We start from the raw sequence: 23,519 nt of genomic DNA, 5'->3' as shown, positions 1-23,519 counted from the left end.
TTCTGACAAATTCAGCAATAAAATTAGCAGAGGTTTGTGCTTTTAATTATGAGGGGAGATTTTTAGAAGCTTTCTAAACTTGATGTGGAATTTTGGTCCTAATCAGAATGAATTTAATTGAGTTAGAATTTATAGTGATGTTTAAGCCAAATCGCTTGGTCCCCATATAGATGCTGACTTTAAAAGTGTATTTTCCCAGCTAAAAAACAATGAATATTTAGTTGGAATAGAGAAACCCCTCATTCTGGATCTTACCTTTTTAAAGCACATAGTTCCCTTTATTAACTTCAGACCTTTTGAGTAAGCCTGTAGTGAATTTCAAAATTGACATATGGAGAATTAGGGATGATAAGGGTGCTGCATATTGCAGCAGATCGAGATGGGGTTCAGATAATGTGTTGTAGTTGCAGACTGGTTACTGACCCTTTGGGGAGTGTGGGTGTAGGAACCCCCATAATTCCCAGTGTTTAGATCCAGTGCACTCAGCTATGGGATGGCTGCGTGCTGCTCAGATGAACATGCTTATTTTCCATCATGCATTTTGTATGCATCTCAAATGTCCATCAGTGTCTGAGGCTATTACATGGCTTTAAGCACAAGGAATTTGGTGGAAGAAGCCAGGTAGGAGCATTGGCTTAAACAATATGTTTTTTCTTCAGTGTAGCTGCCAGGTGTGGGGAGAGACTTCTCAAACACAACCTGGATGACAGGGAATCTTGCCACCATGGAGGAGGAGGTGGAGAGACATTGACCTATTAGAAAATGGACCTTGTTCAAAGGGAGGAGGGTGTCAGTCATCAGTTGCCGTGGGGTGATGTGCAGAGAAAGCAAGTTCTCCACAAGTGAGCTGTACTCTGTCTCCCTGGAGGACAGGGAGGTCTAAATTACATCTCCCTGTCACTCGGAGGAAATTCTAAGCTGTAGGTAAGAGAGAAGGGTTAGGTCTCTGTTCCTTTAAAACTTAATTCTTTGAATTCCTCATGACTAAGTAAATCCTACTTTGGTTTCATTCTGTGACACAGTGTAAGGTTTTTTTCTACAGGCTCCTGAAGGAAAATATTTGCAGGTGCCGAGTGTTTTGTTAGGCAGGCTGGGGTAAGGAGCTGGAAGATGCAATTAGGGAGTTATCAGTCCCATCACAAGAGCAAAAGAGGATAGGCCTTACTCAACTTGAAAGGGCTTGTGGACTGGAAAAGGGCCTCGGGAGGAGCAGCGTACACAGATACAGTTGCGTAGACAACTCTGAAAACCGGTGCAGCAGGCAACAGTTCCTCTGATAACAGTTGGCTAACTTCCCTGAGAAGGGTGGTTGCAGGACTCTAGGGACTTCTCACACCAGCGCATCAGTTCAAAGGTGGAGAGACGTGGACATCTGGCCCAGCATACATGGGAATGTCATGCTTGTCTTTGGACACCTGAGTGTAATAATTAATACTTAATTTACTTGTAGGAAAATGGAGTTCACCATCATTATTTGTAACCACTCTTCTTCACGAAGAAGAGACTTGTTTCCTTAACTGGAGCAAACCACCCTCAGTGTGTCAGAAAACCTGCTGGGTCAGAAACGATTGCCGGTCTGCGCTGTGTTTTGTTATTGTGGTCAGATAAAAACTGCTCTGCATGCCTTCTGCCTGAAATGAGCAGGGGAGAAAATAGCGTGGGCGCCTCTTTCCTGGAGGCTCACATTTCAAAACAGATCTGGCAGGAGCACGTAGTAAGCAGGCATGGCTGGAAATACTACACTCTGCTTCAGCGCTGGCTCCCTCGCTTACCAGAAATACAGGAGAATGTTGTGCTTCTCAATTTGCAATGGATAATTTAGCAGAGTAATTTCCTTACATGTGTAGTAACAAAGATGATGCAGGAAAAGATTGTAGATGGCTGGGGTGGGTTTTTTTTCCTTATTTCAGGATATAGTTCAATGCAGTGCTTGTACATCTCGGGCTTAAATGGCATATCTTTTACATACATTACCATTCGGGAGCGTGCTGAGACATTCTAATTTGTGATTGCAATTCCTTATTTAGTTTGGGGTTTTAACTAAATTCAGTATTTGTGGGTGGGTACGTAAGATGGAGTCTTAGGCTCATGCATCTTTTTCAGTGAAATTAATCCTGAAGAAGTAAACATTTAGAAGAAAAGTATTTTCTGCATCCAGCTAAAATGCAGAATGAGAAAATTTCAGGCAGAGTGCTACAATAGTTAATGGCTAGGCAATTATTTTGATGATTTACAGCCTTTTGTTGAAATACCATGGAACCAGTAATTGTTGCAATAAACATTTTTGCACATTTAATTTTTCTGCAAAAATATGTAACATGAAAATTACCCGTTTTGCAGTAATTTACATATTTAAATATGCAAATCAGGCACAACACATTTGGGGATTTGTGGATATTCAGTAGCTAGATGTATGACCTGTGGAGAAGAACAGGGGAGCTGGAAGTTGCTCAAAAAAATGGAATTGTTATCCTGGTGAGAGACTTGTGATAACAGACAGACACTTCTTGCACGGACTTGCTGCTCAGCGAGTGACCCGTGCGATGTTGTTTGTGTCGTAGTGGTTAGGTGAGAGTACTGAGTTTGTGCTGAGGAGAGACGTTTGGTATTGAATCTTTGCAAACGGTGGCGTGGTGCCTCATACCAATAACTCTCCTCTCAATGGCCCAGTATATTCCAGTGCACGTAGGGTTTTGAGCAGTGTCATTGACAGTGTCGAAAAGAAATCGGTGTTACCTGCCATGGTTCCACTGTTTGGCTTCTGTTAGCATGCAGAGTTGTCCACTGACAAGCTGTATGGCATTGCATTAGGGCTGGAGAAGTGTGGGAACAGCAGTGCCACACACATTCCTATGATGTTGTGGTGCCCTTTTCTCTTGAAGTATGCCTTTGCTCCTGACCCCGGGTAAGTAGATTGTGTTGCGGGGCTCCAGAAGACACTTTCTATCTCTGGCAGTGGCTTGTAGAAGTCTGAACATACCCAATGCTTCAGGAAACCAGTTGATGGTGTTAAAATACTGTGGTTTATGGAAGTGGTTCGTTGTTTTAGTTCCTCCGGGAGAGGAAAAGAATTATTGCCTGGGTCCTTTAAGGCAGTTTGAGAGCCACATAGATGTTTTCACAGTGACTTAAAACTGAATTAAAGCCAGAGGAAGAATGTTTTTGTACAGTAACGGATACTTAATGCCAGAAAGTTGATTAATATTACATCTCTTCCCAAACATGATCTATGTAACAACATGAGGTTTGCATTGGAATAGCTGGCTCAGGTTCACAACATTGGCAAGGCTCCCTATTCTCCTTCTGAAAACAAAACTTCTCCCTTTTACTCTTATCTCCCTCCTCTGTTTTGGATACTTTTATGAGCGCGCAATCACTTGCTGTACGTGGCATGAACTCCGCAACATGCGGCGTGTGTGTACATGTATGGCCTGTGCAAATTTTAGCTTCTAGACACTGCCATAAAGCAAAAGGGTTCACACATCAGTACTCTGCTGTCCCTGCAATGGACTGCACCGTTATCTCAAGTATCTGGTGCAGGAATAATCTCCAGGAGTGCTTGGGAAAGAAAGCTTTGCCTGTGGAGTCAGCTGTTGGCTGAGCCCAGTCCGGTAATTCTGCTGCTTACACAGTGGAAGCCTGATGATTGTACATATTATAAATTGGCTTCTAAATGGTTGGCTGGATGTATCCTATAAAATATTTGCGTGAAAATTAATTTGCAGGAATACTTCAGGAAAATTGCTGAAAACACAATAAATGTTTATAGCTCAGTACAGTGTCAATTCCTGTAGTAAATGCTTGGTTAATCTGTAGTAATTGAGCACATCTGTGGCTTTACTTGATCAAAAAAAAAAAAAAAAATTAGCCCTTTTTGTAACTGCACCCAGCACACACACACACTTTGCTCTGCTTTACATAGGGATTCTGTATCACAGTTTCAAATGAGATACCCCAAAGTCTCTGCATGGGATACTTGGTGAATATTGGTGCCCTGGGGTCCAGTTCCCCTGACGCAGAGAGCGCTGTGATGCATCCATGGGGATCATGCCTACCATAAGGTTTTGCTCTGCTGCCATAAATTATATCAGTGGTTTAAAGCTCCCCAGTGCTCGCGAGTTTTGAATGTAGTGGTTCGGTTTCCTTCCATTTGATCACTGCTAGCTGAAAGACCCACAAGTATTTCACTCTGGGACTCTTATTGTTTCAGTTTAATAATAATAGTAATTGCTTTGGAGGACGTGGCATTTTGAGAACGAACATTCGGATACCTGTGGATAAAAGGATAACCATTTATTCTGTTTGAAGTGTCTGGACACTAATAATTTACTTGCACTTTTAATTATTTGTTGGTGGTGCTCCTCTTACCTTTAAGTAAAAGCTGTTCTGGAAATGCAGAGCTAGTTAAGGTAGCATAAAATAATCATAATTCAAGCTTACAAAAGATTTCTGCCTTAATGATGGGAGTTTCACCACTCATGGGTTGGGCTTGCTTTCTGGTTTTTAATGAAATTATTTCTTCAATAGTGAAACCTTTATCAACTATACTCCTTCACGAGGTAAAAAAATAACTCCGGCACACACAATAGCCAGCATTCTGCTGCCCGTTATCTCTGGAAAGGGAGATTGTAGCTGGGCTTAGTTAAAGCATAAGGTACACCTCTGCTTTTCTGAATGCCTCAGAAATATTGAAGAGCTGGCAGAAGTGAAGTGGAATGCAATTTGCTGCATAAGAAGACACAAAAGAATTAGTAATTTTATTATTAAATCATATTTGATCTCAGTAATTTTAATGCAGAGTTTTTGGTTTTGGGGGAGTGTGTGTTCTTGTTTGCTTTCCTTTGAGAAGTGGGTGTTTCTGCCTTACTACCAATTATTCTACAACAGTGAGATTTCTTGGGGTGGCTTTTTGGTCTTTCCTGCTGATTTCGTATTTTCACTGAACTGTGTTACTGTTAGGGCCAGAGTTTAATCCTTCATTGCACTCTCAAGGCCTAAATAAATTCTACATTTTCACTCAGATGGGAGCAAAACTGTAGTCCAGGAGACTTCCCATCTCCTTGAATGCTTGGCTTATGATAGTGTTTTGTAGTTAATCAAGGTAACCTTTTGATACTTGTTGACATAATACGTCCGAGAATTTTGCAGAACTTCTTATTGCAGAAAGGTTTATATACCTATCTGGCTGGATATAACATATTCTAGGTGTTGGAAGAACAAACACTGATTTTTATAGAAACTGATACCATCTACTGTTTAACTAGAGACAGCTTGGCCAGGACTGGTTTGCGTCTACATCTCTCCTTTTTTTGTGTGTTTTCAGGCTTTAAGCTTTTTAAGCTTTTCCTGTGAGACTGAACATTTTTTTCTCTCCCGTTTCACTTCCCCCTTTCAAGAATCTTACAAATTAAGACAAAAGATAATTACTCAGAGGGTAAAACTGGCAGGGTTCCCACGACACTTAAAATTAATGAGCTGTTGCATATAAAATATACCTTGTCTCATGTTCACTGGGTTGGGGTTTTTGGAGGGTTTTTTGTGAACCATAAAAGTGCACAATTTGGCTTTTTGGCTGTGTTTTCTGTTTTAGTAATTTTCAGTATATAAAGTGGCAAGTGAATACAGAAAACTAATCTCTCTGACTTAATCTTTCCGTATGAGCAGATCAGTATATAACAATTTGTTCCTTCCAAAGGCAAAATCTCCCTCGCAGTGATGAAATACATAGTAATGAACCAGCCATCAGTTGTTTGGGCTATGTCTTATTAAAAATAAATAGCCGTGTTTCATGCATCTGTAGCACCTTCCATCTGACGTGAGAACTCCTTACAAAGGAGGATAAATGTATTGTCGTGAACTCCCCGAGAAGGGTTGGCAATTATTATCAGTTCCATCACTGGAAACGAGACATGGAGGTTACGTGACTTTCGCGGAAATCGGTGAGAAATCCTTGACTGGCTGGGGCAGCGCCGGTTGCTCCTGAGCTCAGGAGTGACGGAGCCACTGGGGAATTCGTGGTGACTTTGCTACTGATGGCTTTTCTCTCATTCTTACTCACTTTACGCAAGACCAGGAGGAAAAGAGGAGGAAGAGCAATTGCCTTTTATTATTATTATTTTTTTTTTCTAAATAGAGTCTGCTTCAACACTATGACTGACTGGATATGATAAGTGGCCTGAATAACAAATTAGTCAAACTTGCTGGAGGCAAGCTTTGGAGGGGTTGGTGGTGTGGTGTTTTGACCCTGGCTGGAGGCCAGTTGCCCACCAAAGTCATTCTATCACTCCCCATTTCAGCTGGACAAGGCAGAAAATATATATTGAGAGGCTTAGGAATCGAGATAAGGACAGGGAGAGATCATTCTGCAATCAGCATCACAGGCAAAACAGACTCAACACTGAATAAAAAAACCTCTCTAATTTATTACACTGCACTGCACACACACAGTGAAACCAGGCAGATAATAATAAGTGTGACCAGATCTTAAAACATTTCCCCTCACGCTTCTCTTCTTAGCAGACTTCACTTTAGTCATAGCTTCTCTCCCTTCTCCCCCACCCAGGGTGGCACAGAGGGGAAGAGGGAGGAAATGGGGATTTCAGTCAGTTCCTCATGAGTTGTTTTCCTTCTTATCTGGGGGAGGGGGCATTTCTCACACCCTTCCCCTGCTCCAGCATGGGGTCCAACCCACGGGAGTCAGTCTTCCATAAACTTCTCCAATGTGAGTCCTTTCCCATGGGGCTTCAGCTCCTCACCAGCTGCCCCAGCGTGGGTCGTCACTTCTATGAAGTGCAGTCATAGAATCATAGAATGTCTCTCAAGCCCAGACTACTCCAGACTGGTGCTCCACACCCCCAGGAAACCTGCTGCAGCATGAGCCTCCCTCCCTCTCTCTCCCCACAGGCTGTAGGTTTTGCCAGGATCTTGCTCAAATGTGGGTCACAGTGTCTTCCATATGCCTTCACCTGCTCCAGCGTGGGCCCTGTCCACTGGCTGCAGGTGGGGTCTCTGCTCCCCATCCTCTTCCATGGGCTGCAACGGGACACCTGCTCCACCATGGCCTTCTCCATGGGCTGCAGGGGAATCTTCCTCTCTGGTGCCTGCAGCGCCTGCTCCCACCCCCTTCACTGGCCTTGGTGCCTGCACAGTTCCTTACATCTTCTCACTCCCTTCTCTGGTGGCAAAAAAAGGCTGCTTTTGATTTTTTTCTTTTTTTTTTTCTCCTAAATGTGACTGCCAGAGGTGCTGTGACCATCCCTGATGGGCTTGGCCTTGGTCAGTGGCGGGCCCGGCCTTGAGAAGGCTGGTGTTGCTCTGTCAGGCCTGCAGAGAGCTTCTGGCTGCTTCTTGCAGAAGGCACCCTTGCAGCCCCCCTCATCCTCCATAACCCAGCCAGGCAAAACCTCAGCAGTTGGGAAGCTAGATATCTGGTTGGGGAGGTTTGGATGTAGACGTCTACTTGAAAGCAGCATAGATGCCCCTCTTCTGCCCAACAGGATTGTTGGTTGGTTATTATTCTATTGCTGCTGCTACTCCTGTACTACTACAGGCCATCTGTAGAGACAGCTAAGCTTCACAACTTAGGTAGAAAGGTACATACTGTAAGTATATTATGTTTAGGGAAAAACTGAGGGTTTCATTTCACAGGAAAGCAATAACTTAATTTAGTTAATATTCCTAAACAGTGTGTGTTATGTGTAATGAATATGATTTTTTAGATACTGTCATGACGATAAGTATTTATGAATTTTCTTATTTGCATCCTTTCCTAAACCATGGCAAATAAAGGCAGGGGTGTAAAAGCCAAGACTAGGTGAGTGGAGAAGGCAGGAGGGCACTTGCTACTGTGGGTATTAGATCACCAGCCTCACGGACCTCTGTCAGGTGCTTCACTGAAGAGAGGGCAACACTGACATAAATTTACCACATTTTTGATAAACAGAGAAATGTGACATGTTTTGGTTTTTTTAACCTCAGCTTTTTATGTGCTCTGACAACAAAAGAGCAGGGAATGTTCTTTAATAAATTCCATGGAGGGACAGGAATGAAACTTGCTGAGGTAGACTTGTACATGTTTGCATAATACTTATTGCACAAAAGAAGTGGTTTCTGTTCTGTGCTTTTTCATCCCTTCACTTCAACGGAGGGTACTCAGCATAGATCCCAGCAATACTTTATACAATGTGCTCCAAAATGGTTTTAGTATTTTCCTTCCTTTACAGAAGTACCTTTCTCTATTTGCAGCTCATCTGCTATAGGCAAAGTGCTGTCAGTTTGATTCAGCAGTTTGGATACTGATGAAAACAAAACATGCTTTTTCATGGAATGCTTCCTTTCTTTTACATTAATGTAAAAATAGATCCTTTTTCTGTTTAGGTTATGTTTAGAATTCCTTCACTGCAACAGAGAAAAGTTAATTAAAACTGTCATAAATAAAAATCAAACTGATAAGTCTAAATTTAGGTCAATCAAAACAGTAATATACCTTGTATGTTTTAATTTGGATATTGGAGATAATGTGTGTTAACAAGCAAAGGAAATACATCAGTAAATCTGTTCGTATACAGAAATATGCAAAGTAGGGCTTCTATTTCTGTATTGGTTTCACTTTAGATATAAGGAGACACTAAATATCCAACACTGACAGCAGACAAATTTAGGTTGTTTTGAATGAAGAATCTGGTCTTGTTTTGGGTTTTTTTTCCTTCATGGTTTTTTTTTTTTTTCCTTTGTTGGTTTTTTTTTTTTTTACTTAATAGTCTGATTTTTCTCTCTTCTCAGTTTTCAATGGGTCCAGCAAATCATCGAAGGAGAAAGAACCTGCTCAGAAACACAAAAGCAAAGAGGCCACACCAGGGAAGGAGAAGAACAGCGAACATAAGGCTGAGAGCCGAAAAGACCAGGCTGCTGCTAATCACCACCCTACTACAAACACTGGCTCCTCCACGAAAGGGCTTACTGCTAACAACCACCACACACTTCATAGATCGGCTCAGGACTTAAGGAAACAGGTAATAAATTGCACTCTACTGTGGACACGTGGGAAACACAGACTTTTAAGGTGCTAGCTTCATTTTCCACTGCCTGACATAGAGTGAACATGGCAATCCTTAAGAGCATGCTCTGGAGACAGCAGGGAGTTAATTTTCAGTGAAAGAGAGAGAAAGAGAGAAAGAAGGAAAAAAGAAAAGTGATACATACACAGGAAGTCAGTGTGATGCAGCATGCTTTACAACCCTGTCTTTATAATACCCGGTGTGTACATAGGAAAGGGTAAAGTTCACATTGCTATTTATGAAACCTTTCTGACTGGCACTCTTGTTGGCACCTCTGCTGACAGTGCCAAGGCTGGCAGCACGTGGAAGAATGAACTCCTTTTGTGTATGGCTAGTCAGCTCGGGTTATCTTAGAGGCTCACTGGCATTGCAGAGAAGCTGACGTTACGCTCAGGTCTCTTGTAGCATATGGGCCTCACAAACCTTGGAGGCTAGAAAAACCGTTTTGCTGATGCATGAAGGAGCTGCTGTAGGACATTCTCCTTCACAGTGGGCGTACCAGTGAGGAGAAATTCAGACTTTCATGTTACTTGGTTAAAAACTAGCAACAAAAATTCAGCAAGGGGCTTGTCTCAGTCTGACTTGGTATTTGGGTGTGGAAGTTTAGCAGGCTAATCTTTTGGTGCTTATGACTGGTGTTTGGGCAAGATGTGTCTCCATCTATTTTTGATGATTGGATCAAAGGACACGTAAAATAGCAACTGTCAAATAAATTTTTTCTCAAAGACTTTCAAAATCCCTGGTCAGTGTTCTGGTACAGTACGGGGCTGCGTTAGCAGGGTACCTGCGGTAGGGCAGTGCAGTAGAGAAAGCTTGCTACACTTGCAGCTTTTGCAGCAGTTAATTCTCAACAGGGCAATTAGAGACAGTCTTTATTTGCTGACATCTAAAGGTTTTTCTTTTGAGTAGGCTTCCTTCATTTGAGCTAGAATTGCCGTCTTGTGGGGCTGTCAAGGCCTTGAATGGCACCTCTCAGTTATAGGCTTGGAAATGAAGAATGGCAAAAAGTGAAACAGTAGTGTCTTGTTGAGGAAATCTTCCATGACCTGTGTTTCAGTGGAGTTTAGCTTCTCCTGAAATGCCTCCACTGGATTTGTATTAAATAAAATATGAGATCCTGAAGGCTATCTACAGTATATTTCTTCGTACCTGTGTAAGACTTCCCTTCTTTATTCTCCCATGGCAATTTTTTCTTGAATGTCTGTCGTCTTTTTCATCCTTTTGGCTTGCTTTTTTGTGACACTATGAGCGTCCTGTGGTCCTTGCTGTGACACACTCTGCCGTGCACTCTTCATGTTGAACAAGTTTCCCAAAGCGTAAGGATGCGCTTGATACTTCATTATTTTAAGTCAACTGGAATACTTTTGTGAAATGCTTTGTCACTGAAGTATGAATGGCTAAAACTTGTGGAAGTCAACTGCCATCACTTGTGAAGGTAGTTCTGAGAAGGGAGAAGACAGGTGTAGACGAATTTTATCCTGATCCAAGTGGGTTTTGCTTCATAGAGTGTTAGATGTTTTCAGTCGTTCTGTGCAAAATGGAGAGAACACTAACAGAAGTACTTAACTTACCTGTTTAATGAAAATGTAGCTGTAACTAAAGGTGGACTATGCATTTTGCCTGACAGGACTTAGCTTTGTGCAAATCCTTAGACTTACCATTTACGTGACTTTGCTAAATTTCCTGCCCTTGTCCTGAGTCTTTGTTGTCATTTTTAGTATTTTCCAAAAGGAGAGTTGTTTTCCCAGGGTGCCAGCCACATGTTCTTCCTACTTCCAGTGTGTTCTTGCTCCTTGTTCATGTGCATTTACGTGGTTTATTTATGTGTGTGTTTTTGGTTTGTTCAGTCTTACAGAAAATAAAGGCAGAAGACTAGAAATTAACAGAGATTTTCTTTTTTCCTCTCCTTCTTTCTTTCCTTTCCTGGTGTGCACTTGCACATGTCACGTGTTCCCTCTCTCTCTTTCTTCCTCCCTTGCTATCTTCCCAAATCCCCTACTTCAAAGGGGTTGTGGGCAAAGGAAATGTAGTTCAATGGGGCCCTCTCTTGGCCTAATATGGTAATTTAGCTCTGCAAAATTCAGATCAACACTCGAGTATTTTTTATGAATGAATTCGAGATCAGTTGCATAACTTGAATTTGTTTGGGACCAAAACTGTTGTTGGTATTGCTAATGTTGCTGTTACCACTGTGGTTGTTATCTAACAAGTTGTTTGTTGGCTTTATTTTGTGTGTATGCGTGTATGTGTCTGGAGGATGGATCCCAGGTGCTATGGTGTAGGTGTGTATGTAGACCAGTTCAAATCCAACAAACAAATTGCTGCAAGGCTATGTGCTGGTCCCATTTGCTTTTTAAAAGACAACAGAATTTAAAATCTGTCTTTTACTGCAAGGCAGGTGTTCAGTAAAGTGGAGAAAAGAAAGGTCTGAAGACAAATATATGTCAGCAGAACTGAGAAGATAGCTGAAAAGCAAAGATAAAATTATTCATATCCCTAGTTTCACCTTTAGCTCAAGACTATGAGTCATGTAAGGCTAATGTCAATCACTTTGTTACTATTTGAATTAAATTGACTTCTTTCTTATGCGCTCAGTGTAAGCACTGCCTCGGGATGGAGCTGTGGCATAGACCCCCATTTGGTGAACCTGCGCACCTGTCAGTGTGGCCAATTTTTTAGGCTGACTCTGTGTGTGTATGTTTGGTTTGGGGGGAGACATATCAACAGTAGAAAGGTAAGAAAATGCCTACCACAATTTCTTGTTTCTTTTGGTTCCAATCGTCTGATGGGTCCTCAGAGACAAGTACAGACCAGGAACATGTAGGTGTTGACTGACCAGCCAGAATTTCACATTTGTCAATGTGAAATCCTGAATCCACCTGTTGCTTTGATGGTGGGCTATGACCACGTTGTTTGTTCCACTTGTTTCCAGCTGGAAGATGTTTGTTTGCAGCCTATTCCTGTTTGAAGCGTGGTCTGTTCTGGTCTATATGATAATACTGCTGTACCTTAAACATTATTCTATCCTTTCTGATAACCCTTAACATTCCTGGGGGCATCTGGGGAGGGAAGAGGGAGAAGCACTTGAAAACCATCGTGTTGTGTCTACCCTAGAAAGATGGACGGTCCTGCAGTAGTTTTCAGCAGTCTCTGTTTCTTGTGGGGTCTCCTTCATTAGCAGTCAGAAATAAATCCTCAAAGCCAAGTGTTCTCTACTTCAGGACCTGTTTGTCATTGGAATAAAGTCACTAAGTCTGAATAAAAAGCTCAAAATAGTGCTCTTACAACCTAGGATTGGAGGTTAGATAGCCAAAGCTTATGTACCTGTTCTGTTCAAGATTTGGCCTGGAGAGATCTAAGCTTTCATTGTGCGGAGGTATTCTGACAACTCTAAACGGTTGTGATCAGTTGCTGTTTTCTTAATTAATTCAGTTTTTTCCAGAGGTTTGTGTCTTGGCAGTTTTAATTCTGGCCTAAAGTTGATGGTGCCAATAGAATGTTTCTCTTTGAAGAGGAGGAGCTGTGAGGATCTTGCCTTTCTCCAGGAACACTTTCTCCATGACTGTGTTTGTGTTCTCAGGCCCTGTGACACCACCCCTTCCTGAAGGAGTGCCCTAGATGACCCTTCAGACTTCTGGTCACAACTTCTTTTATTAATTTTTCTTTTAGATGATAGGAAAGCTGGAGTGACAAGGTGCCTCTGTACAGCCGGACTGCTCCCTCTGGGGTGTTGTCTTGACTGTACCTGACAGTATGGTAATATAGCTATGGCCTTCTTGAACCTTCTAGAAAACCTCCCATAGAGGAGGCTTCACAACTCCCTTTGACAGCTTCTTCCATCCTTTTCTACTAATTAGAAAGTTCTCATAGTTGTACCTCAGATCATCTTTGTAGACAACTAAAGGTTCCCCCTGCCCTTTCCCAGTGAACACAGAAAGAACATTTACTCTCTCTTTTCAGAGGAGCTCCTTATGCGTTGGAGGATCATTACAGAGTTGTCCCACAGTCATCTCTTTCAGACTAAACAAGACCAGCTCCCTTGGCTTTTCAGTAAAAGTCCTATTTCCATATACCTGAGCATTTAGTGTTCTTTTAGACTTGCTCCACTGCCTTACATTTTTTCTCCTACTGTGAGCCTGATGCTGGGTGCTGTGCTCCTGTCCCTTGCTTTTGGCATTCTTAGTAATAGGTCCCAGAAAGAGATTTGTGTGCTTTGTACCACCATCGTGTTTTGCAGCTCGCTGTGGTCCCCAAATGTTATTCCTCCCCTGCATGCATTTGATTTGTCCTTCCTAAAAATAGCACTTCCTTTTATTGTTAGAGTGTTCTGAAACAAGTTCTTCGAGATTGCCTTTGACTTTCACCTTGTCACCAGAGTCCCTTCCAGGAGTGCATCGCTGGCAAATTTTGTGATAATCCAAGTAGCAGCGGGAAGTACTTGGTAGAAGTGAGGCCAAGACAAGTCCCTGCAGAAAGTCACCTGAAACACCTTCCCAGGATGGCAGTGGACTATGACAATGGATAGCTTCTCTTGAGGATGACTTTCTTTAATCCCTTGTGAAGCTACTTTACAGTAATTATGTCTAGGATGTGTCTCAGGAGTTTGTTTGATGCAATGTCACATGGGGCAGTGACTGGAGCCCTACCGACACAGAGTTGTGTGTTTGCTCAGCCAGGTGTCCATCAGAAAATGATGAACTTAACTTGATGTGATATTTTGGCAAAACTATGGGTGGGGTGGTTTTTTTGTTTGGTTTGCTTGTTTGTTTGTTTTTAGTATTATTTATAATTTGTGTGTTTACAAATTAACTTTTTGATGATTTGTTCCAGAATGGGTTTAGAGTTTGAAGTTAGGTAGATTTTGCCTGCCCTCCACTTCTCTGGAAGAGCCATGCTTTAAGTCATCTAGGTATACTTTAGCTTGCCGGAGTTCTCTAGCTGAACTAGCTGGAGTTCAGAACTAGTTAGAGTTGAAAACTAACTAGAGCAGAAGTGCTTCTAGCTCTTTCCCCAAAATTGGTTATGCTATGTACCTGGTAAGTACTCAGTCAGTGGTGCTTTTGGTGATGGCTAAGACAAAAGAAGTACAAACGCTTCTGCCAAAGTGTTGCATTTGAGTTTTGACCTTGCAAGGTGGTTGATTTCTGCTGGTCTTTGTCGTCTTTGTACTTTTAAGGTGTTTATAAGGGTTTTGTGTGTTACTCTTTATGTTCCTTGCTAAGTGAAGTTTCTTTAGCTCCTTTGCCTTTCTGATTTTCCCCATGCATGCTTTAGTTGCCCTCAGTCATGTAATTGTGTTTCAACTTCTTGCTGTGATTCTTAGAGTTCTAATTTTTCAATCATTAGAGAACTTCATGAACTGTTGTAATGGCCTGTGCTTTGTGTCCCTCCTCTGAGTGGGAACTGCTTGGTTTGGGTTTTTTGCAGGTGTGTTTTCTTTTTGTTTGTTGGGTTGTGTGGTTTGTCTTTGTCTGCTGTCCTTTCTCTACTATTGTCACATCTTAGAATTGAAAACGCATTTAATGATCACTGTCACCCAGATTACCTTCCCTTCCCAGTTCCCAATCAATTCTTCTCTATTAGTCTAGATGAAATCTGTAATCGATGTTCCTGGCTACTTACAAAGCCAGAGATGTTCAACGCTTGTTGTGGCTGCTGCAGGCAGGAGACAATGTCTCAGCAGCTCTCTCACTACTCAGCATCTGCTCTGTGGTGTGAAAAAAGCTCTGTAAAAACCAAACCCAGGCATCCGTTTCAGATGCAGAGCACTGCCTAAATTTCAAGGGAAATGGATAAATGCATTTCTGTTAGCAAGTGGTTGCTTTCCAGATAATATCTCCTACATCTTTGGGAAGCTCAAGGTAAAAACTCGTGTCATCAGTTAACTGGATTTTCTTTAAGTGCTCCTCCCTTGGAAGCACAGGAAGAACAAGAATATGGATGGGCTTTAAAAAGCTGTTCCCCCTGCTCCTGCTTCTGGAGCACAGAGGAGGAAACACACACAGTAAATGCATGTACACGCATGTGTGTGTATGCACAGTCCCCAGGTTCCAGGTCCTGTTCTCCAAGTCACTTAATGCAAGACCGTAGCATTATTTTTTGGGTCTCTATTTGATCCTTATTTTAAAACATTTTACCCCTACTTTGTAAGTGACTCCCAATTCTTGCATTCATTTGAGAGAGGCTGTCATCCTTACTAATTTGGCAACTATTTTGAAATCTCACAGGAGTGGTGCTATCCACCTGAGCACTGATGTGGGGTAATGTACTGTGTGTTTTCACTTGAGGCACTTTTATCAGTGTTCCTCATTTTTGGATAGGTGTTTCTGCACTAACGGTAGTTTAGGGATGTGAGACAGCAATGTTTAAATGCTGACATTTGTTTGAGGTTTAAACTTTATTTTCTTAGTAGTGGAGCTTAGCTTTGGCAGCATGGAGCTGTCACAATTCCCTTTGATGCCGAGGGTTGCTTTCGTGCTTAACCTCTCTTATATTTAAAATTCTAGTTTCATTGTTGGGTTTAGGTGTCTAAGAGAAAGCAGAGGAGTCCAGCAATTCCAAGTTGCAATGACAATATGATGCAATAAAACATGTGTCAGCAAAACTGCCCAGATATCAAGCTTTTAAAAAAATGCATATACTGTACATATTTTTCTTTCCAATTAATGAATTCAGCAACAGGATGCCTCCCAAGATTTAATACGTGTTACAGACTGGATCCTTCTTGGCCATCCTGATCTGTTGGGTGCATAATGTGTTCAATATATCATTTTTGTATGTATGTACCTATAGATAGGAGGTTGGTTTGAATCTCAGTATGTGGGTGGGGTTCTTTGTTGCCTCTTTTTTTTCCTTTTCTTTTCTTTTTGCAGTTACAGTAGATGGTATATGCTGGCTAGCTTGTCTGCTAAACACTAGTAAAATGTATTCACAGTCTTTAAGGGAAGTTGGGTGGGACAGAGAGAATGCCTGAGGGCCAGAGAAGGTGATAATGAATTAGTTTCCAAGTCAGACTACCTGTGTTTTGTGATACCGTAACAGGCTTTCTGATAGACAAGGAGGGGGGTAGTGGACTCAAGGGGCCTGACCCTTCTTAATGTCAGAGGCTTCATACCCTCTGAAAGCAAGATTGGCTTTCTGGGGACTTTTTTGGTTCTTTTTCCTTTTAAAAGTTAAGTTCTGTTCTGTTTGTTTGTTATAAATGCCCAGTACCTCCTCTTGCCTGGGTGAAAACCAGTGTATGAAGATTGTACAAAGGGGCTGGGAGTCAGGACTGCAGAGTGTGGTTGTCCAGCAACTGGGACGTTGTGGCTGAGCGGTAACGTTATTAATTTACTTCTCTGTTTTCTGTTTCCTTCCTTCTGCTCCCTCTGCAACACTCCTGGCATTGCAGGTTTCTAAAGTCAACGGGATCACTCGAATGTCATCTCCGAGTGCAAATGCAGCCAGTGCCAAAAAGATGAGAGAAGTCAGACCTTCACCGTCCAAAACTGTGAAGTACACTGCAACAGTGACAAAGGGAACTGTCACATACACCAAAGCCAAGAAAGAACTGGTCAAGGAAACCAAACTAAATCACCACAAACCCAGTTCACCTGTCAACCACACAATCTCAGGGAAAATAGAAAGTAGCAATGCAAAAACCCGCAAACAGGTGCTATCCCTTGGAGCATCCAAGTCTAACAATACCGCTGTCAATGGTGTAAAAGTCAATGGCAAGTTGAACCAAAAGACATGCACTAAGGAGGTGGGGAGACAGTTAAGGGAGGGGCTGCGCAATTCGAAAAGGAGGCTGGAAGAGATGAATCACATCGACAAAATACAGTCGCCCACCAAGAGAATGAAAGGGGCCGTCAACTTGGCAGAAGCTGCCAGCAAAAAGGCAGCTATAGAAAAGCCTTTGCTGAATGGACACCTTAAAAAGGAAGTGCCAGAGAAGAGTTTGGAAAGAAATAGGCCGAAAAGAGCCACTGCTGGAAAGAGTACGCCAGGGAAACAAGCACATGGCAAAACTGAAAATGCCTCCTGTGAAAATCGTTCTACCTCTCAAGCGGAGTCCTTGCACAAGCCACAAGACTCAATGGGAAAGCACGAAAAGGGCAGTAGTAAGTCTGGGTGGGGGATGCTGGGGGAGATTCCCATCCTTAGGCCCTCCACCAAGGAATTTCATGACCCACTGATATACATTGAGTCAGTCCGAGCTCAGGTAGAGAAGTATGGGATGTGCAGGGTGATTCCTCCTCCAGACTGGAGACCTGAGTGCAAGCTAAATGATGAAATGCGGTTTGTGACACAGATTCAGCACATACACAAGCTAGGCAGGCGCTGGGGACCCAACGTGCAGCGGCTGGCCTGTATCAAGAAGCACCTCAAATCTCAGGGCATTACCATGGACGAACTCCCACTCATAGGTAAGGGCTGTGGTTTCATTGGCCTTTTGCCGCTGCTTGTTAGCGTCCGTGTACGACTTTATGCTCAGTTTGCCTTTATGCTTACCCAAACTCCTGTTCACTCGACAGTGCAGAGCATGGGGTCTCTCTCTTTCTCCATCTGCCAGTTGGATTGTCGGGGAGCTTTCCTTGGGGGACTTTATGTTGCCACCTTCCTCCTGCCAGTTCTTTATTTCACTCGGGGGGTGGGGGGGAAAGCTATGTGGGATCTTGGTTTCTGGATTTCAGGATCTTCTCCTTTCCTGGCTGTTTATTTTTGTGGGTAGTACCACTATGGATGTTGATTGCCTCAGTTTAAGTGTTGCCTTGGAATATTTTTCGGACCTTTCCAACGATGTTTTGCAAACAGGGTTGCAGTGCTGCCAAGCTTGAATGCAAATATTCTCTCCCTCCCCCCCTTTAAAAGCATTTAACCAAGGAGGAAAGAAAATATCTCGGAACTGACTTCTATTTGGGTACTCAGACACTTAAAATCACAAATTTGCAGTGACCTGCTGACATTTAACAACCATTAAGTGTCAAGAATAGGCAGTAAAATGTGGTTGATTGCAAAATGGAGGTTTCATTATTTCTCCCAGCAGGTGTCTGCCAGGGCTAATGCCTGAGTGAGAATCACTTATTTAACAGAATTCTTGGTTTGTGGTCTGCTGTCAGATATGACACGTGACAAAAATGTGACAATAGTTTGTAAAAACATGACAACAGCAGCATACAAATGAACCAGGCGGTGAGCCCCCTCCATCTCTACTGCCTGTGCAGCCATGACAGAGTAAGAAACTTGTGGTGCTAATGTTTGTTAGCCCTCCCCTTTGGTTTTGAAGTGTTTTGAGGACCTGCGTGCTGTGGCTTGAGGCTAGAGTTTTGCCTTTGAGGCATGATCCGATCAGAGGCAGCCACCAACACCAGTGGGATTTAAAGGATGTGCTTTTCTGTTCAAACTGATCACCGTGCTTTTTCCTCTCCTTCAGTTTTCCAGCTTACATTATGTCCCACCTATGGGAAGTGAGGGAAATGCGTAAAAACGCAGGCAGAGATGGCAGAGTTTATGGTGAAGAGGTGCAGGGCACAACAGGGAAATGACAGGATTTAAGGAGGAGGGACGAGGGTTACCTCTCTTCTGCAGTAGCCGTGCAGAAACGTTCAAGGAAATCTGAAAATTAAAACCACTCAAGCAGCAATAACTGAACATTTTGTATGCCTAATGTATGCAATGGTTGTGTGCTAATAGAGAAGAATAATGAATTAAATTTACATTGGTGAGAGAGAGGAGAAAATGTGCAAGGCAGCTCAATTAATGCTCCTAGGACAATGTTAACTTTTTAATGAAATACCTTAAATCGGCGTTAAGGTGGCATTACTGTTAATTATTTGTATTATTTAAGCACCTAAGAGCCTAATTAATAAGGAAGGGTTTTATTTTGCTGGGTGCTATACAGCTGGCACAGTCTCTTGTAAAATTTGCATCCTACGTATCCTTCCTGCAGTTAATTTCCTACCTCTCTCATGTTTAAAATTGAAAACAAAATGGAGAAAAGAAGCTGGAGATCATCAGTGTACAAAGATGAGAAATCCCTTGGTTCCAGCAGGAAGGATACAAAAGAATCTGTGGTGATAAATGCACGCTTATTTAAGTAGATATACATACATATCCCTCATTCCAGGCCCAAATCACGCTTCCAGTGAAGTAAACGGGAGTTTTGCCAACGACCTGTGTAACTCCAGAGTATTCAGCATGTACCTGAAGATTTAAGATCTCTTTTCTTTCCAAAATGACATTGCTCACCAGGCAATTAAATTTTTTTCCAAACTTTGTGAAATTAAGCCAATTAAAAAAGCCAGATGCTATTTCTGTATAACAGGTGCCAGGTCTCCTATTTAAGCCATTTTGCTGTGGAGGCTTACAAATGGGGTAACAGCTCTCTTTTTTTTCCCCCCTCCGTTTCCCTCCGCTTCCCCTTCAGCCTTTCAAGGAAAGTTTAAGTAACATGCTTAGGTTGTTCCAAGAAAACATCAGCCTGAGATAGAAATGCTTCCAAAAGGTTGTGACTGTGTGAAATGGAATTCTAATTGAGACCATTTTGTAACCCCTAGCTGTAGCTGGCCCTGTGGAGGATCTGCCAGATACCCAAGGCTCCGCTTGAATCATGTGCTGCTCGACCTCTAATATTGCGGAGTGATTATGAGTGATCATTCCATGATGCAGGAGAAAATCATATTTCTTAAATAGCTCATAAACAGTGTTGAAACTAGGGCCTTCAGCTGGATCTGCGCTATTTGTCCCACTGGAGAGCACATATAACATTAAACTTGGACCACACTTCTTTGGAAGTTAAGGAATACGGTCCTCAGCTTTATGTAGGTCGCTGAACCCATTGGGACGGAAAGCAATCTTGAATTATGCCTTCAGCTTATTTGTGAACTGTGTATATAAACCACTAGACCAAAAAAGTAACAGCCTATAATAGAGGCCAGCTTGAAAGTTGTTTCATGGGGAAGATTAAAGGGGATAGAAAGGAAACCTTTGAAATTTAGGTCATGTTTTCCAATGATGTTGGCCTTTTCTCAGCTTCAAGACTTCACCATTTTGACTCCCCATAAAATAAATTACTAAACTGAATAAATCTGTTGCTCCATGGCCCTGACTCCACCTTGCCTTACTCCTCAAAGACTTCCCCATGGTTTTGGCTGCAGCCAAAAACCATTGCCCTTTCTTCACGCCTTTGCCCAGTGCTGTGCAGGCAGCATTAGTGAGCAGCCTGAGGCACTGGTCTGCTTCCCTCACAGCTATTACCCAAAACATTTCACACTGGTTTACACTGCTGAGCCTCCCTCTGCACTGGGTTGGCACTAGTGGTGGAAGAGGGGAAAGCAGAAGGAGGAAGGAAAAATTGGGATCAGCTATGAAGTGCCCGAGATGCAGCACAAGGTAGTTTGAAGAAAGTAATGCTGCTTGCACTAGGTGATTGCACTTAAGATGCTGTAGCTGTGCATCCGACAGTAAGTATTTACCATAATGTTGCTCCTTCCAGTTCTCTGTTGTGTAATAGCATTTCTGAGTGCTCTGAAATGGCTGTGGCATAATGAGTTTTTACTTTTCTTGAAGAAAAAAGGGAAGGAGAGACAATGTAGTGTCAGGGATGTTGACACAAGTTTTGTATTAATTCTCTCTTTTTTTCCCAGCAGCACCCTGTTGAATTGTAGGTGGTCTTTGGTCTTTGGTCCATTTCTTCACTCTTTCTGCTGATGATTTATTTCTGTGCTTTGAGAGTATTGATGATGTTTCTTTCATTGTTCCTCGCCCATTTGGCTGCTTTTTATGCTGCAGTTTGTATAATCCTCTATTTTTATTTTTTGACTGGAGTGTGAAATGTGCTAGTCATCTTATAAGATAAAAAACCATAATGGAGTATGAAATATGGATGGCCTCAGACTGGGAGAATAATGTGTCTGGATTTTTTTAATGCATTTGTAGGCACCAACCCCAAACAACCCCATCTTCCTTGTTTTTGGGGTGTTTGTGGGGGTTTTTTAGAGAATTTTTCTACCTGCAGGGAAATTACTTATGTTACTGTTCTCCTTTTAAATACTGTTTGCAAAGTATTGGACAGACGTTTGATACTTGATGTGTCACTTCCGGAAAGGATAGGTACTTGTGGTTTTGATTGCCAGTACCCATCTTGACACTTGTTTTGGTTCTTCCTAAACCCAACTTGGGAGTGCTGGCAGGTGAGGGGAAGGGTGAGAGCATGTGGGCTTTTAAAGACTTGGGCAACTCCTCCCCAACCACTGGGTTGGGTAATGGGCAGGAGAAAAACACGTGTCAAGACATAGCTGAAGGTGCTCTGAAAAGGGAATGAAACATGTGGAGAGCAAATGTAACCATTGGGAAGGCTACTGCAAAAAGCAAAATATGATCTGCTGAATGAGTTAAGCCAGCAAAATAGCAGAATGTGCCTGTCTTTAGCAGGAGGCGTATGAGATGGGGTCAATCCTGCTCTGGTACCCAAGTGACTGGAGCTGTATGGGTGGCACATCCTGTATGTGCCCAGCCCGGTAGTGCGCTTGACACAAACCACCTGCAGCTTTCCTAACCTGCTCCTGTGTTTCCCTTTCCCCTCCTCTGCTGCCTGGCACACGTGGACTCCAGGAGGCTGCGAGCTTGACCTGGCCTGCTTCGTCCAGCTGATCAACGAGATGGGGGGGATGCAGCAAGTGACTGACCTCAAGAAATGGAACAAGCTGGCAGACATGCTGCGCATCCCCAAAACTGCACAGGACAGGCTGGCCAAGCTGCAAGAAGCCTACTGCCAGTACTTGCTCTCCTATGACTCCCTCTCCCCTGAGGAGCACAAGAAACTGGAGAAGGAGGTCTTGCTCGAAAAGGAAATCTTGGAGAAGAGGAAAGGACCTTTGGAGGGACATTCGGAGAATGCCTACAAGTTCCATTCCTTGCCCCGGTTTGAGCCCAAAAATGGACTTATCAATGGTGTGGTTCACAAAAATGGCTTCCGCAACAAATTAAAAGAGGTCGACGTCCCACTGAAGACAGGCAGGCGGCGGCTCTTCGCTCAGGAAAAGGAGACCACAAAAGAGGACGAGGAGGAAGAGGAGGGAGTTCTTAGCGACTTACACAAGTGTATATACAAGGTAACGAGGCAGGCTCTGCCGATTTTGTTTTGCAGAACTGATGGTGATCTCATCTGGGTGGCATCTGGGTGCAAACCCAGCCAGTTGCAGGGGGCTGATGGGCTGCAGTGTCACCCGAGGCATCAGTGCAGCCAGCGGGGCTGCGGGGGGACCTCACTGCAGTCTTCCAGTACCTGAAGGGAGCATATATACAGGAGGGGATCCAACTTTTTAAAAGGGTAGACAATGGCAGGACAAGGGGGAATGGACTAAAGCTAAAGGAAGAAAGGTTTAAATGAGATATTAGGGGGAAGTTTTTTACAGAGAGAGTGGTGAGGTACTGGAACAGGCTGCCCAGAGAGGAGGTGGATATCCCATCCCTGGAGGTGTTCAAGGCCAGGTTGGATGGGGCAACCTTGTGTAGATCCAGGCCTGGAGGTTGGTGACCCTGCCTGTGGCAGGGGGGTTGGAACTCTTATGATCCTTGGCATCCCTTCCAACCCATGCCATTCTGTGATTCTAAGGGGAGAGTGTGTGTATGTGTGTCTGGTGGCTTTATCCTGATCTGCCTGGCTCCTGTGGGATGTCTGGAAAGGCTTGAAGGTGTTATTGTCGTAACAAGATGCACTGGGCTCTGCTCCCCTTGTGAGAGGTCCCTGTATGGCTCTGCCCAGTTATCTTTGCTGACACAGTTTTTATTTTCATTTCCTAGTGACACTCAAAGTAATGTTCTGCCTTCTCATTCCTGCTTCTTGCAAGTCTCCTGTTGAGTGAAGTAGCGCTCCACATCAGAACTAGCATCATTAGAAATACTACTACACTGAGAAAGGGCAAATTGAAATGCAAACAATATTTTCATCTGCGATGCCAGATTTTGCTCAGCACGGTCACGTGGGGAGCTCAGTCCTCCACAGATCAAGTACATCCATTTATGAAGGAATGCTGACTCTTTCACTGTGTTTTATTTGGCTGTCTCCTACTCTGGAGCAAGACCTTGGCACTGCAACTTGTAGTGCAGTTCTGAGTTGTGTTGAATTGTGTAGCTGTGCTCTGAGAGAAATACAGCGTTGAGTGTCTGTGCCCATAAAGGAATAGGCTGTTCTTCCCCTTCCAGTCTCACTTCCATCACCAGGAAATGAAGCCAGATAGCCCAAAGTGGCTTATTGTTAAGCTATTTAGGGACCGCATGAGCTCATGACTCGAGCTTTAAAAGCTTGCTTCAGGTTTCTGTTGCAGCCTGTTATGATTTGTCAGCCCAAAAATTCTTTTACTCCAGGACTCTGACCTCAATCCCACCTTTGAAAAGCAATCTCTTTGCCATGCTGCTGTTGGAGAGCCGCTTATCTAATGACAGCAGCATTTGTGAATAGTGAAGTGGCATTTCTGT

At 43.0% G+C, this 23,519-nt stretch overlaps 1 protein-coding gene across 1 annotated transcript in view; it reads left to right on the top strand.

The window, feature by feature from the left end:
- The window catches only part of JARID2 (jumonji and AT-rich interaction domain containing 2), a 225,841-nt gene that overhangs the window by 176,918 nt on the left and 25,404 nt on the right, over positions 1-23,519 (top strand). The window contains exons 6-8 of the mRNA XM_084279710.1: positions 8,782-9,011; positions 16,450-17,467; positions 21,654-22,153. Of these exons, the coding sequence (XP_084135836.1) occupies positions 8,782-9,011; positions 16,450-17,467; positions 21,654-22,153 (1,748 nt within the window). The remainder of the gene's footprint in view (positions 1-8,781; positions 9,012-16,449; positions 17,468-21,653; positions 22,154-23,519) is intronic.

This window comes from Gallinula chloropus (genome assembly GCF_964237585.1).
Source record: "Gallinula chloropus genome assembly, chromosome: 2".
Taxonomy (NCBI): domain Eukaryota; kingdom Metazoa; phylum Chordata; class Aves; order Gruiformes; family Rallidae; genus Gallinula; species Gallinula chloropus.
This window is presented reverse-complemented; position numbering and strand designations above follow the sequence as displayed.